General features: G+C 37.1%; 1 protein-coding gene across 4 annotated transcripts in view; it reads left to right on the top strand.

The window, feature by feature from the left end:
* The first annotated feature begins 77 nt into the window (after positions 1-77).
* DYNC2H1 (dynein cytoplasmic 2 heavy chain 1) overlaps positions 78-15,758 on the top strand; it is a 120,275-nt gene continuing 104,594 nt past the window's right edge. For all 4 annotated transcript variants that reach the window (XR_014949166.1, XM_085556079.1, XM_015852271.3 and 1 more), the window contains exons 1-19: positions 78-321; positions 2,378-2,548; positions 3,122-3,257; positions 3,640-3,758; positions 4,108-4,252; positions 5,407-5,639; positions 5,923-6,057; positions 6,153-6,266; positions 6,418-6,529; positions 6,692-6,816; positions 8,144-8,319; positions 8,759-8,954; positions 9,443-9,538; positions 9,977-10,129; positions 10,233-10,331; positions 12,592-12,731; positions 12,831-13,059; positions 13,812-13,939; positions 15,146-15,261. Coding sequence is in view for 3 of the 4 variants with exons in the window: in XM_085556079.1 (XP_085412205.1) it covers positions 133-321; positions 2,378-2,548; positions 3,122-3,257; positions 3,640-3,758; positions 4,108-4,252; positions 5,407-5,639; positions 5,923-6,057; positions 6,153-6,266; positions 6,418-6,529; positions 6,692-6,816; positions 8,144-8,319; positions 8,759-8,954; positions 9,443-9,538; positions 9,977-10,129; positions 10,233-10,331; positions 12,592-12,731; positions 12,831-13,059; positions 13,812-13,939; positions 15,146-15,261 (2,812 nt within the window). In the remaining variant the exon portion in view is untranslated. The remainder of the gene's footprint in view (positions 322-2,377; positions 2,549-3,121; positions 3,258-3,639; positions 3,759-4,107; positions 4,253-5,406; positions 5,640-5,922; positions 6,058-6,152; positions 6,267-6,417; positions 6,530-6,691; positions 6,817-8,143; positions 8,320-8,758; positions 8,955-9,442; positions 9,539-9,976; positions 10,130-10,232; positions 10,332-12,591; positions 12,732-12,830; positions 13,060-13,811; positions 13,940-15,145; positions 15,262-15,758) is intronic.

Raw genomic sequence — 15,758 nt, 5'->3', positions numbered from 1 at the left:
GGCCGAGACCGCGCCCAGGGGGAGGAGCGGGGCCGGCAGAGCGCCTCCCGCATCTCGAGGGGGCGGCCGTGATTTGCAGTCGCCATAGAAACGGGGCCTGGAGACGCCGGGACTTAACGCGGGTCCGGAGCCATGGCCGCGGACACGGACCCGAGGAAGCGCTTTATAGCGGCTACGGCTGCCAACTACTTCGGGCTGGACCCAGCCGCGGCTCCCGCTGCCCTCCGGGCCCGACCCGAGCTCAACAGTTTCCTCGACGACGGCGGCGAGTTCCTGCTGGTTGTGCAGTGCGCGGGCGGCCGGCTCAGCGCCTCCAACAAGGTACCGTGGCCTTGGTGGGCTGTGTGGACCAGGATCTTCGTAGAATCGTACCTTGCCTTGGCTTGGAAGGACCCTTAAATACCATCCAGTTTACAAACCCCTGCCATAGGCAGGTTGCCACCCACCAGGTCTAGTGCCCCATCCAACCTGGCCTTAAGCCCCTCCAGAGATAAGGCACTACGGCTTGTCTGGGCAGCCTGTGCCAGGGCCTCACCACTCTCTGAATGTAAAAATTTCTTCCTATTATCTAAATCTCCCCTCTTTTTAGTTTAAAGCCATTTCCCTTTATCCCGTTGGTGTCAGTCTCCTTTCTGTTTATAAGCTCCCCTCAAGTAATGGAAGGCCATAATGAGGTCTCCCCAGAGCCTTGTCTTCTCTTCGCTGAGCAAGACCAGCTCCCTCAGCCTTTTCTCCTAAGGGAATGATCAGAGGATCATCTTGACCCTCCTCTGGACCTGATCAACACCTTTGTCTTTCCCAAGCTGGGTGCTTTAGGTCTGGATGCAGGGCCTGGGGCCTCATGAGTGCAGAGTAGGGGGGAACCATCACCTCCCTCTCCCTTCTGACCACCCCTCTGTTGATACAACCCAGGATACAGTTGTCCTTCCAGGCTGCAGGAGCTCACTGCTGGCTCATGTCCAGCTTCTCCTACACCAGGACCCCCAAGTCTCTCTATTGGACATTTCAATGAGTTCTTCACCACATCTGTTGGTACAATGTGTCAAGCCCAGTGTGTGTGTATAGAGGCCATTATGCTCACCCTTAGACTCAGTGAAACAATGTAGAAAATGGGGGAAATTCATAGCAATAGACTTAACAAGAAGAAATTAAATGTAATACTGCCAGGTAAAACTGAAAGCTGTTCTTACTGACCTTCCATTTCTTTTAAGAGAGGAGAGTTCACAACTGCCCAGGGAGGTGGTGGAATCACCCACCCTGGGGGTGTTCAAGGGAAGACTGGATGTTGTGTTGAGGGACATAGTTTAGTGGGAGCTATTCGTAATAGGCGAATGGTTGGACTGGATGATCTTTTAGGTCTTTTCCAACCTTGATGATTCTATAATTCTATGATGCTGTGATTCTATGATGTTTGTAAATGCATAAAATTTGAGATTTCAGCTGGCATATCTTTCAGTATTATTTATTAAATGTTTGAAAACATTCTTTTATTTTGTGAATGATTCTTTGCCACAGATTTCAGTACATGGTTTTGAGATAATGTTTGGGACTGTGGCTGTAAGTGGGACTGTGAAGGTGATAAGAGCTGTGGAACAACTTAACAAAATTTTACTCTTTCTTTGAATGATCCATAAATCACAGCAGAACTCTGTATCTTCAAACTTGGATAGACAGTACTGGGTATTTAGAACAGTGTTTTCAAAGTTATGTGTAAAAATGTGACACTCCCAGAAAATAAATAAATAATAATAAAAAAAGAGAAAGGTTTAAATCCTTCTTATTCAATCTTCTCTACACACAAACCAGAGTGACTTTCTGTTTTGTCCCCAGAAAATGGTAAGTGAAGCTTTCAAAATGAAAAATAGATGTTTGGGGATGTTTAATGATGAAAAGTGTATCATGTGCTCAGTGTTGGAAATTACATTTCATGTTCTTGTCCAATCAGGAGGGACTGCAATAAAAGTTTTGATTTTTTTGGTACAAATTAGATACTACCAGCTGGAACAGCAGCTGCTGGAACAGGCTGCTCAGAGAGGCTGTGGATGCTCCATCCCTGGAGGTGTTCAAGGCCAGGTTGGAGGGGAGCCTGGGCAGCCTGGTCTGTTATTAAGTGTGGAGGTTGGTGGCCCTCCACAACAGGGGGTTGGAGATCCATGATCCTTGAGGTTCCTTCCAACTGTTCTGTGATTCTGTGTGTGATTATGTTATCAAAGCTTGTATGGAATAAAGTGGTATTTTATGTTTTATTTTATTATTATTATTTTTTTCCTTGATGTAAAACATTTATTTAAAGAGTTATCTAGTATAACATACAATCAGGGGTTTTTCTAAACAAAACTTTTTTCTGTGTGTGTGTGTTTTCCCTTCATTATTACAGATTGAAACTACCAATTCAAAGAATAATGTGCTGGTGTTCTTTAAGCTGCGACCTGATGTAATTACAGAAGATAATCTTCACAGTAATATCCTTGTGTCATCTATGCTAGATTCTCCACTTAACAGCCTTTATCAAGCTGTTCGACAAGTTTTTGCACCAGTATTGCTAAAGGTGAACAATATATTGATTTAAATAGTCTGTAGATTATATTGAAAGATCAGAAATCTGCAGCATATCTCAACTATTCTGACATATGTTTTTGACTTGTAAAATATTGATATATATTAAGAGATTAAGCAGTGAAATGAGTTAAGCTCTAATGAGTTAAAAAAGACACTTTTCCTGTAGCAGTCTGGGTAATAGGAGGATTATTTCTGGTCACGTGTGTGCCTGACTAGAAATGTGGAATCCACAGGGCTGTGGTTACCGCAGAAGAAGGCATGAGAAGCAGAAGATGCTGTTCCTTGACATTAAGTAAAATAAATTGTAGTGTCTCATTACGTGGGCAGCTGAGTCACCATCCTCGGGTGTGTTTAAAAACCATTTGGATGTGGTGCTCAGGGACAAGCTTTAGTGGAGGGCTGTTAGACTTAGGGTAGTATGATCATGTTGTGGTTGGACTCGATGATCTTTATGGTCTTTTCCAATCTGAGTGGTTCTATGATTCTATGATTCTGTTTTGATTAAGGGGAAATAGCAATAGCTCTACCATCTAAGTCACATATTGTGACATTTTTATTGTAGGATGAAAAATGGAGTAAAACATTGGATCCCAAACTCCAGAAACTTCTAAGTGAGCTTGAAGCTGGTTTGAGTACCGTGCTCAGAAGATCAAATTCTAATTGTACAGGAACAGGATTCACTGAAGATGATGTACAAGGTTTGTTTGTTAATTATGCTTTTTATAGTTAATTATCAAACATTAATACCCCAGATTTTGTTTTAATCAACATTACTAATTACATTGCTGTAATAAACACAACTGATTTCAAACTGGGAGTAAATAATTGTTCAATTGATCGAATTTTCAGTCTTCGTAATCCCACTGTGTTCTGAACTGTGGAGCAGCTTATCCTCTGTAGTTTGGAATTCGTGGTGGTCAGCTCTTGTCTCTTGGTATGAACTTGATGCTACGTTTCATTTGAGTCAGAAGTTGAAGGGTAATCAGAGAATTTTAAGGCAAAAATTTGCTTTATAAGTATATTCTGACTAGTGAAAGTTAATTTATTCTGTATTTAAACACTCTTTGTTCTTATTTGCAGCTATCCTTACACCAACAGATGAATTTCAGTTCTGGAATGAATATGCTCAGCATGGAAATAAATTGCGTGGTAAAGAGAGAGCTTCTCACTTCAAAGACCTATTTGAGGACATTGCAAAAGTATGTTTTCTTTTGTATAATCAGTGATATATTTGTAGACATAGTAAAAAAAGCAATCTCCTTGTGAAATGCAAATCAGTATATATCTATATGTACTCTATTCAGAGATATGACTACGTGGCTGTTTAGTTAAATTGTAGGCACCTGCAGAGCACTTGGTTGAACTGCAGTGCTGTTATCAAACCGTTCCTTACATGAGTAAGCTTCAACTAATATTTAATGTTTTTTGAGAGGATTCTTCCATATCCTATAATGCAATAGACCACAGGCAGTTATAGCAATTACTGCAAATTGCTGTAAAGTATATTTGCAAAGTGATTATATTTGTTTCTGTTTTTGTTTTTCCTAGCATTATTACAACTTAGATAGTCTCTCATTACTTGAAGTTGTGGATTTAGTGGAAACTACCAAGGATACGGTTGATAATGTGTGGAGACAAACAGAATATGATCCTTATCCACAGCCACGCATGCATAATCTCCTGGATGTAATAGGTAAATCCTTATGTAGTTTTTATTAAATAATCATTCGAGGAATAAGTAAAACGAATCTTTTAGCAGATGTCTTCCTCCATTTAAAGACCCCACTGGTAGCTTACAGTGTTAAGGTGTTTGCTTATTGTAATTATGATCCATCAATATCACTTGCTTTGTGGTGTCAGTAATTAAGCCAGTTGTGGTTGATATTTTCAAGTATGCTTGGGAAGACAATAATACCAACATGGAGTTTTATACCTTTAAGCTTGTGGATTAGATTTGTCTTGCTTCTGTTAGGGTTAGGAGGCAAACTACTGGAGAGGAGCTCTTCAGAGGAGAGCCTTGGTGTTCTGGTGGACTACAGGCTGGCTGTGATCCATCAGTGTGCCCCTGTGGCCAGGAAGGCCAGTGATGTCCTGGGGCACATTATGAAGAACATGTCCAGCATGTTCAAGGAGGTGATCCTCCCCCTCTACTCTGCCCTGGTGAGGCCACACGCGAAGTACTGTGTCCAGTGTTGGGCTTCTCAAGATCAAGAAAGACAGGGAACTTCTAAGAGAGAGTCCAGCGCAATGCCACAAAGATGATGAGAAGCCTGGAGCATCTCTGTTAAAAGGAGAGGCTGAAAGAGCTGGGACTGTTCAGCCTGGAGAAGTCTGAGAGGGCATCTTAACAATTGTGCATTCTCCTCTGGAGATATTCAAAACCCACTTGTATGCTTTCCTGTGTAACCTACTCTAGGTCATAGAATCATTGCAGTTGAAGGGACCATTAAAGGTCATCAAGTCCAACTTCCCTGTGATAAACATGTACATGCACAGCTAGCAGAGGGTGAAATGTGGTGGTCTTCAGAGATCCTTTCCAGCCCCTATGATTCTATGTTTGACTCCTTGTCTTTTTTCCCAGAGGGTAAAATTTAATTGCTTAAAAACCCAATTTAAAAATGGACTCAATTTGTATGGAAGTGCAGGCAGGACATGCAGAAAGGTTGCTTTCCTCATTCTCATTCCATTCCAAGTCCTGCATCTTTGGACTGCTGTAAGATACTGAACTTTCTTGATGGTGTTTGTGTGCATGGGGAGGAGTTACTGTAGTTGGAGCTTGTTGTGAAGTTTAAAGGAATTATTTTGAACAAACAGCATATTGCTTTTGTCTCCTTCTTTGTGTTACAGGTAGCTCTCTAGGTAGATTTGTTCAGAGAAAATTAGCAGCTTTGAATCTGTGGGAGGATGCTTTCCACATTGTTAAAGAAAATATAAAGGCTGGCATTTTAATTTGTGAGCAGTGGGTGTCAGCTTGTGAGTACTTAACTGGACAGCTATGGCAACGTTATACTCTGCATCAATGGAAAAATGAGAAGTATATACCTGAATCATTAATCAAACTCTGCAAGCGTCTTGAGGAGGTAATGTTCATTCTGTTTATCATTTATTATCATGTAAGACTTATTATTAATCTGTTTCATTGGGTACAATTCAATGCCATGGTTTAAGTTATAAAATGAAGGTAAACCATTTCTTATAGCCTTTTTAGAGCAAGCATTCTGTAATTCATAAGCTTTCGTAAGCCTTTAGAAACTTATTACAAAAGGTAGAGAGATGTCATGCTGCTTGTGTGCTTTTGCTTTTGAATGTAAAATTTTTGTAAAAGTATGCTGGATGTTTTTGTTTTTTTTTTTCCTGTTACAGGTGTTAATTGTTAGAACTCTGCATGAAAAACTTACATACTTTTTGCCATCTGGAGAACAGAATGATCTACGCCTTGCTCAGGTGTTTGAGCCCTTTGCTGGCCTAAATCCTGTACACTGCAATCCTTACACAGAGGTATGTTGCTTGTTTTTAATATATAATCAAACTTTGTCTTTTTTTATGGTTTATATGAATGGTTGTAAACTAACATGTGTACTTGTTACCTCTAGCCATTATGGAAAGCTGCCGTCTCTCAGTTTGAAAGAATTATTGCACCAGCAGAACAAAAAATGGCAATTAAACTAAAGAAATTTATTTCAGAAATTCAAGACAGTCCTCAACAGGTACAGTTATTTTTGCCATCTGAAAAGTTCCCTACAGATAAAGTTGCTGTATTCTGAAGCAGCGAGTTTTGAGCAGAGGAATAAATAATTACAGCGAAAGGTTGTGTTTATAGACAGCCATAAACCAACTTTTTAAAATTTCATATTCCAGCTTCTTCAAACATTTCAGAAATATAAGGAACTTATAAAGCATCCAAATACAAGCAAAGAATTGCTTTTTGAAAGGGAAACATTGCTGGCAAGACTTCAAGATTATGTCAAAGGTAAAAGCTGTCTAACAGTCTTAAATTGTGTTGATATTTTTGCAAATAGTAGAATTATTTACTAATAAATTATGTAAATATATTTAATATGTAACTGCAGTAATAAATTCAAGCTTGTTCTATTAAGTTTCTGGTTTAACGTGAATCTTCTGCTTGTGTTAGACTATCAGACAGACTTTGAAACTCGATGCCATGGTGCTCCTGGTGATGTTTCTGGACCTCTGTCAGGCAAAAATCTTTCTGAAGTTGTCAATAACATTGTATGGGTACGGCAACTGGAGATGAAGGTAATGGCTTTCATTGCTATCAGATTTCATTAGAATTTAGGTACAGTATTATGGTATGAACATATAATGTAGGAGATTGTGAAGAAAACAGCATTAAAAGCTTGTGAAAAAAGTGGAAGTCCCCGGTGCTGTGTACAGTCTTATTAACTGACACAGATAACAGTCTTTCTGTAATACACCAACCAACTTGTTTTTATGAGTTAATATTTTTTGGCAAAAATAGACAAAAACTCTGAGAGGAGGTGTTTTTGCTATACTTTATTCTCCAGTTTGCATTTTGAATTTCTGTCATAAGACTTATATGTAGCTAGATTCTGAGATCTTAATTCTCAATGATCTGTATGGTGTTCACTTGAAGCCAAAGGGATTTCTTGGTATTACTCTTCTGAGTCAGAAACTAACAGGGAATTTACATTGCTAAATTAGGAATGCATTTTATTTCAGTGTAGTAGTATTAAATGGTAAGTAATTCTATGTTCTCTTACAACTAGATGAGTTCAAGTCAGACTTGACTCTGTTTAACTTCTGTTATTTTTGTTGGTTTGTTTTTATGAAAACAAAAAAACTGAAAAGTATAAATTTGATAAAAGCAAAGTATTTTTTGTGAGCTGAAGTGTCAATGTCGTATTTTAATGGGAATTATAGATATATCCATCCCAAAATAATGGTTAGCCCAGATTTGTGGATTCATTTGAGATTTGTGGGACAAATTTCAGCTAAATATGACGAAGAACGGAAGTCTGAAAGATGTTAATTTTTGGTTCGTCCTCCAGAGGGCTGATGAGATTTCACAATGATTTCTCCTGCTTGCCCTGCTGATATCCAGAAAATCACTGCAAGTGATATGTGTCAGTTCTATGTTTACTTCAGGCTGAGCTGAACTTTTGAGTTCCTCTCAAATCTTTACAGATGGTGTTGACTAAAGTCTTGATTAATCTGTCCATGCAAAGGTATGGAATCTCATTTGAAGGGCTCTTGAGTATTAGCATGGACTTTATAAATACAATAAAGAAGGACATGGGAGATTTGTACTTTTGTGGAACATGAACAAACGATCAGGTGGGATATCCTAGGGTATCTTAACAATAGTAGACTTCTTTTGTGGGTGACTTAGTCAAACCACCTGTCTCAATTCACTCTAACTGGAATTTGAACACCCAGGACACAATTCAGGATTCACACTTTTTTTTTTGTAATCTTTTTCTGACTCTTAGTTGGATGTTTCCTAATACTAATTTGTATTGTGGTGATTCCTATTTTCTAATTTAATACCATGAAATTAAGCTACCATGATATCAAGCTTTCTTTCTTTGTGATTGTGTTCAAGGTGGATGATGCTATAAAGCTGGCAGAGGCTCTTCTGTCTGACTTGTCTGGGTTTCAGACTTTTCATCGGAGTGCGGGTTCCTTTCTGGAACAGTTAAAAGCATATGAACAAGAACAATTTGATGATTGGTCTAGGAATATCCAGTCAGAAGTATCAAATCCCAAATCAGGACTTTGGTAAATACATTTTCATTACAATGATGCTAACATTGGTAGTGATATGTAACTAACAATACCTGCTTTAGGAATTACAAGCTTCATAGAAATAAAAATGAACTGAGAAACAAAATGGAAAAGTTAGTTATCATTTTATCATTCAACCAGGGTACATTCTGCCCTTGATGAAGCCATGCTGGCTGTCTCTGATCACCTTCTCATCTCATATGGTCCTTAACATCTCTTCCAGGATGTTCTGTCTCATGATCATCTTCACAGGCTTTGAATTAAGAGAAAGGTTACTAGAATAATGTCTGAGTAATTTAAAATGCTGATAAGTGAAGAAAAATATAATAGAATTATATCAAGCTTTTCCGAATTACTACTTTATTATAAAAAGTGCCTAAGGAACTAATATGACATTTTGTTCACTGATGCATTTAATTTGATTTTGTTTTAGCATCCAAGCTAATAGTCCAGTAATGGAGTTGGATCACGTTTTTGGAACATTAAATATACTTTATTCAGACCGTTTGGTGACTCTCCTAAGAGAAGTACGTCAACTGTCAGCACTTGGTTTTGTCATACCAGCTAAAATACAGCATGTTGCAAACACTGCACAGAAGTTTTCTAAGCAAGCGGTCATCCTCAAACAGGTAAAAGATTAAATGCCATAATAACTTTCTATTCTGATTTTCCATTTTTAGTAGTAGAACATTTCTAGATTATTATCTTTTCTTCTTGAATACATGGTTAAGCTTTCTGCTTCTTGTAGGGGATCCCTCTTAGTCCAGCTGCCAATTTAGGAGGCAGTAGGTTCTTTTAAGGTCTTGTGTCATGTCCTGGAAGATGTGTTGGACACTTGACAGCACCTGAAGTGCTACTTGATGTAATTAAGGTGATGTATAATCATCTCAAGTGTGTAAGTGGCATTCTTTTTTACTATCAGAATTCATCACTAGAAGAACATATAACTTTACCACAGAACATATAGTTTATTCTTATAAATATTATATTATTCCAGTTAATTCTAATTTCTGAGTAGCGTTGATTGCACAATACATTCAGAAATATTCTGTAAATATTAGGAGCACTGAGATAAAAGTAATCTGTTCTTGGTAATTTAATCTCTGCATTTTTACAGGTGGCACATTTTTATAATTCCATTGATCAGCAAATGATTGAGAGCCAGAAGCCAATGATGTTACAGTCTGCCCTAGCATTTGAACAGATAATTAAGGTGAGAGAACTCTTCTCTCTTGTACTTACAATTTCAGTGTAATCTTCCTACTTGTGGTACTTTTCCTCTGTTTCTACTGGACATTTTAAGTTCAGTCCTCCACTGAACTATCTTCTTTATTAGCATTTATTTAAATTAGCAGGGCATCTTTTTTTTTTGATATTTGTATTTACTTACTGACAAGTGAATTATAACATGCCCATAAACAGTACTTTTAGTCTGGCATTAATCTTCCCCACTGCATTACTGTGGCTATAATGGTATGTCCATGTTTTTGTGGTTTGCCATCTTGTTAATTCTGTGGCACAGTGGTGTGGTGGAGTTCCTGAATTTTTTACTAAAAGTAAAGAGATCTTTCTCATCTTGTTACTCTCTGTATACTAAGTGATAATCTAGTTTTGTATTTATTGTTAAACATAATGTTTGTGTGGTTTTAAGCATTCAAAGTCTGGTCCTGGAGGAAATGCTCAAATAACGTGGGATAATCCCAGAGAATTGGAAGCTTACATACAAAAACTCCAAGCTGCTGCTGAGCGACTTTCCACTGAAAACAGAAAACTGAGAAAGTGGCACACAAACTTCATTGAAAAGGTACATTTTCAGGTGAAATTGAAATGGTGTTTTTTTAAGCATTACTTTACTCTTTCTGTCATTTATATATAGTTATACTTATCTTCTACAATTCTTTTAACAGGTTATATCTCTTATGAATATTGATCTACTTCGTCAGCAACAGCGTTGGAAAGATGGACTCCAAGAGCTCAGAACTGGTTTTGCAACCCTTGAGTCACAGGCAGGGCTTCATAATCATATTGCAAGGGTTGAACGTTTGACTTTTGATGCTAATCAAATTTAAAACTCAAATATACTCTGATTTAATTAATTTTGATTAGCAATTTAATTGCTTAATAATGAGGACAGTTTTTTGTTGTTTTTCTTTCCCAATTGTGCTAATAATGGGAGAAGTAAAACACTTGTTCATTTAATTGATCTTAGATGGATAAATGGGAAGAACTCAGTCATCTGCAACAGTTGTGTCTGCACCATTTAACATGTTGAAATACAGAAATTGCTAGAGCAGTGAAGGATCTCAAGGCAGAACAGGATGAATGCATAAGATTTAGATTGAGAATGCAATTAGAATACATTTTTGACTGAAATAATGAAGAAGTTACATTTTTATTTGTTCATCTATCAATTGCCAGTTCTTGGTTAAGAATATTGTACTAGTGAACTGTAAACGATGTCACCTAAGCTACTTTGAGGTACCCTTAATTAGTTTCTTATTTCCTGTTGCCTTTAACAATAGTAGGTCTATAATGCTAGATGGATGGATGTGGTGTTCTAATACAAATGTGAATCATTTTACTTGGTACATATTAATTAGAAAAGATAAAAGTGACCATAAATATATCCTGTTTTACAAATTATAAGTCTTACCATACCTTGCCAATATACTTGATTGGTCTTGTCATCAAGTTGTTAAAATTCTGTAGTAGCTGACAAGGATTTCAGAGCTCTGTCTGCAGAATAGCAACTGGAAAATCAGTGCCTGGATTTAGTAATATAAGAATTATTAAGAGGTTTGTGTTTGCTCTTTAGGAGCATAATTTTGAAGAAAGGAGCTAGAAGTAAATAAGTGATTTATAGTCATCCATAAGGGAACATTACAACGTAGGTGGGTCTCCTTGAAGGTAGTGTCTCCTATTTATTTCTGTGAAAGCTACAACAGATACAGAGAGCACAGTAATACTACTTCCTAGAGAAAATTATCAGCCACAAAACATTATTTTTCATCTCAGTCATTAACAGTAAGTTATGCATTTTCACCAGCAATGAGCAAGACTCTGCATGCTGCACTCATAGAAGTCTGCACGGATGTCTGGAATGTGGCTTGTCTTTCACATCAGTGTCACCACTGCTAAAATGTACCACCACTGCCTCAGTTTGCTCACAGGCACTTTTTAGATCCCATAAATGTTCAACAAGTGTCAGTGAATGTCAGTGGGTGCCATTTTTTCCACATGGAGGAATTCAATTCTACAGCTTTACTTCATAGGCACTTCCATGTCAGGTGCCATTTGTCAGAGTGTTCCTCTGCTGCCATCTGTCCCACTGCAATAAAATATAATGGAATATTGATGGGAAGGTTCATCCTTCACTACCACCCCACCACTATCTGTTTCTGATGTTGCTGGTCAACATAATAAAACTGGAGGCATTACTTTTGGAGCAGCCATTGCATTATCTGACATAGTCCATGAACTTGTTGAGGTGTCAATTTCCAACAGCTTTACGTTTTCCTTTAAATCTTTATCATTGTCTTAAAATTTAATTGAGAAATCTTCATTTTTCTTCATCTCTGGAATGCACCTTTTTGGAAGATTTTGTGTGTGCTGCCTTGAATTTTAGGACAGACCTTAACTGTGTAGCTTTTTGTAGCAGCCTTAGACTGCCCCTAAAGCCCTGACTGAAAATCAATATCCAGTTAAATGAGACAGGAAGCTATTAAGCTGCAAGAAGTTTTTCATTTCTCTTTTGACTTGTATTGCCCTTCTGAAAATGCTTGGATGGCTTGCAAGTGACCATTTACATACTTCAGTGTTTTAAATATTCCATGGCTTATGTTCCAATGAAATTTTTAGTTCTTTAATGCAAAATCTTATATCTGCTTATTAGTTGGTACCAATTAGACAAGAAATTTTTGAAATACAGTATAAGAGATAGGTTATGTATTATAGGAGGGTAAAAGCTGTGTCAGCAATCCCCATATCTTAGAGCAGAATCCTCTATTTTAGAACAGCCATGTGAAATTCTTAACCTGAAGTGCAGCAGTGACTGTTTTGACTTGGATTTTGTTTCTTATTCCGATGTTCATTTTGAATAAGAAGATCTAAAGTTATTACATGTAATATTGAATCATGCAGTATTTTTTTGAGCTTTTTCCAAGATCGATACCTTCAGGCATTCCACTGTGCTGAGCTTTGCATAATAATGTTTTGAGGTGACAAATGGAGTAAAATAACAACAAAAAAATCATTTTTACATTTTAGGGTTTCAAATCAAATGACATGAAGGCTTGGAGACAGCACTGGAATCATCAGCTTTACAAAGCTCTGGAGCATCAGTATCAAATAGGCTTAGAAGCGCTTAATGAGAATTTACCAGAAATAAATGTTGATCTAACATTCAAGTAAGATTTTGGTTTTTTTTTTCCTACAAAGAAAATGTTCTGGCTCAAATTGCATTAAAAAACTTAGGTTTTGTATTTTGTATTTGTTTCACTTTTTAGGCAAGGCCGGCTGCAATTCAGACCTCCTTTTGAAGAAGTACGAGCTAGATATTATAGAGAAATGAAGAGATTCATTTCCATTCCAAATCAGTTCAGGGGCGTAAGTGAAACAGAGGAAGAGTCAATCTTCACTGTTATGACAGAGAGAAATGCAAAGGGATTTCTGACTGCTTTTAGTAAAGCAGAAGATTTGTTCAGAAGGCTGGCGGAAGTTTGTAATCAATTCAAGGTATTTTCAGTATTTGACTGATTCATGCTTTTTGATTTGTATCTCTTTGTGCTTTAGACCTTCTAGAATTAACTGCACTATGAAATTTTTGTCCTTTTCTACAGTGTAAACCAGCCACTTAAGCACGCGTAGCTTGAAGCATGTGTACAGTTCCCATTGAATTATCTATTATAGCAATTTTTCTAGTCTTGCTCAAGATCTGTTGTATCATCCTTTCAGTACATAAAGGGAGCTTATAAATTGGAAAGAGACTGATTTATTTATTTATTTATTTATGTTCCCAAAGAACAAGGGGAGATGACTTCAAACTAAAAGAAGGGACATCTAGTTTAGAGATTAGGAGGAAATTCTTTAGTCAGCGAATGGTGAGACTGTGGCACAGACTGCCCAGAGAAGTTGTGGATGCCCCATCACTGAAGGCATTCAAGGTCAGGTTGGATGGGGGCCTGGGCAGCCAGATGTAGTGGTTAGCAGCCCTGTCTGTGTTAGAGGGGGCTGTAACTGCATGTTCTCTAAAGTTCCCTGTCAACGCAAGCCATTCTGTGATTCTCTAATCCTTAAAAGTGTGGACATTGCAAACCATTCTGTACCTCCTGATTTTTGCACAAAGAGAATCAGTATGTAATTGAAGGAGCACAAAGGTTAAAGAAAACATAGGTTTAAATTGTTACTGAAATATTGTAATATTTAGAATCGGGGTATACTTACTCTACTAAATATTTGTTTTCCATGAAATTTAAAAAAACTAAAAGGACTGGATTGTAATTGGCCAAGTAGATATGGAAACTCTGGCGAAGACGCATCTTTCTAGCAAACAGGACTGGGAAAAAAACTTCAAAGCGTTGAAAGTGAGAGGCAAGGAAGCAGAACGTCTTCCCAGGTATAGTGCTACTCTGTTCCTTTGTTTGAATCATGAATTTCTTCAGGTTTGGAGTAGGAGTAAAGGAGTAAAATAGGAATATTTTTTTCATGTGGAGTTATAAATACAATTTCAAGTGTTTTGTCAATGCTACCGTACTTGTTACAGATTTAGATTTTGTTTTTCAGTTTTATCTTTAGACACTTACTCCCTTTTCTCCATCGAACCCTCTAAGAATGCTTTTAATGACTTCATATGATGGGAGCCTTTCTCAACATTTAGGGCTGATTCTGGGATAGTAAAAGACACAGCAGTGTTTTAGCAATTATTTTATCTAAATTGTGTACACCTGGATTATATATGGCCATTGGAAATAGGCTTAAAATTATTTATATGTTAAATAATTCATATAGTTAAGCACTTGGTTACATCCTTAAAATTATATTTTAGAATATTATTAGTTTAGGCTTTTATTCTTGCAGGCGTTCATGTATGCTTCTGTGTATTGCATGGTTAGAGTTATCAAATGAAATTAGTGGGAACCACCTTCAGAGCAATTAGAAGGAGGTCAAATTTCATGCATGAGGATGGACGATGGAATTTGGTGGCTAAACTGTCAGTAGTAGAGATTTCCATGTGTTTGAGAGAGCGGAATAGAATTCAGCTGTTGGATCTTGAAGCCAGAAACCACGTGTGGATACAGTGTCACAAATTGAAAATAATTGGTTTTGAGGCAGGATACTCAGGAAGATTGTTAAATAGGGTAGCCCTTCTCAGAGCATTCTTTAGGCTTTTCATTAAAGTCACTGTCAGAAATAGGGATAGGGGCCTTTATATGATTCACTGTGGTTTTTTGATGTTCTTAGCACTATGAAAGCCTGGATTGGTAAATTCTCATGGAATTTTGAGACCCAAGGATGATACTGCACAAATAATATTTTTCTTCTTGAGTATGAAAATATTCATTTTCAATTCAGTGTCATTAAGTGTATAAAATCAAATTATTTACTCACTACTGGAAAATCAGAGTATTAGACTTTAGACTCCATAATGTTGAGTATATATGCTTGACATTTGTTATATGCCTTTCAGTGCTACAAGTAGCTGAGATTTTTTCTTGTTAGGCTACAAAATCAGAGTAAATTACAGATATACCTATATCGTAGAACTATATTGGAACTTGTACATATTACCGAATACTTGCTATTTTTGATATTTTTCTTGAAGCACCATCAAGATAGATTGCTTAACAGTCAACTGCAACCCTGTGAAAACTGCAATTGATGATTTTATCCAGAAGTTGTATGATGTTCTTGTCATTTCTTTGAGAAAATCTATACAAGGTAAATAATTCTAATGAATAATAATTGTTTGTATTTCTCTTGTACTTGTTTGCACTAATATTACTGTATTTGTTAAATATGCCTTTTATTTAACAAATATTTTACTTTCAGACATAGCAAATTGCAGAAATCACTGTGAAGCAAAAATAATCTGTTACTTGATTTTCACTATGGGCCTAAGCTATGACCTCTTGATCTCATTGTGCATCTTTTTCATTCACTAGTTTTGGCAACATCTGTTCCAAATGTAACAGAATACACCTAGACAAAAAACTCAGAACAAGGATCATGCAGAGGGTGAATTACTTCCATAGCCTGGAAGCTGAATTGCTTTCTGGAAGATGCATTATTTGCTGGAGTTGTAAAGAAAATACATTAAAAAATAGCCATACATAGATAGCATAGCATGATTATTGTGCTTGATAGCATAGCTGTGCTTTTCTTTGTGAATATTTTCACTGTGCAAGGTGGCTTGATTTAGTTAGTTTCTTCTAAAA

This window comes from Coturnix japonica, chromosome 1 (genome assembly GCF_054131305.1).
Source record: "Coturnix japonica strain WE chromosome 1, WE-NBRP24, whole genome shotgun sequence".
NCBI lineage: Eukaryota > Metazoa > Chordata > Aves > Galliformes > Phasianidae > Coturnix > Coturnix japonica.
Note: the sequence above shows the minus strand (reverse complement) of the source record. Positions and strands in the feature narration are given on the sequence as shown.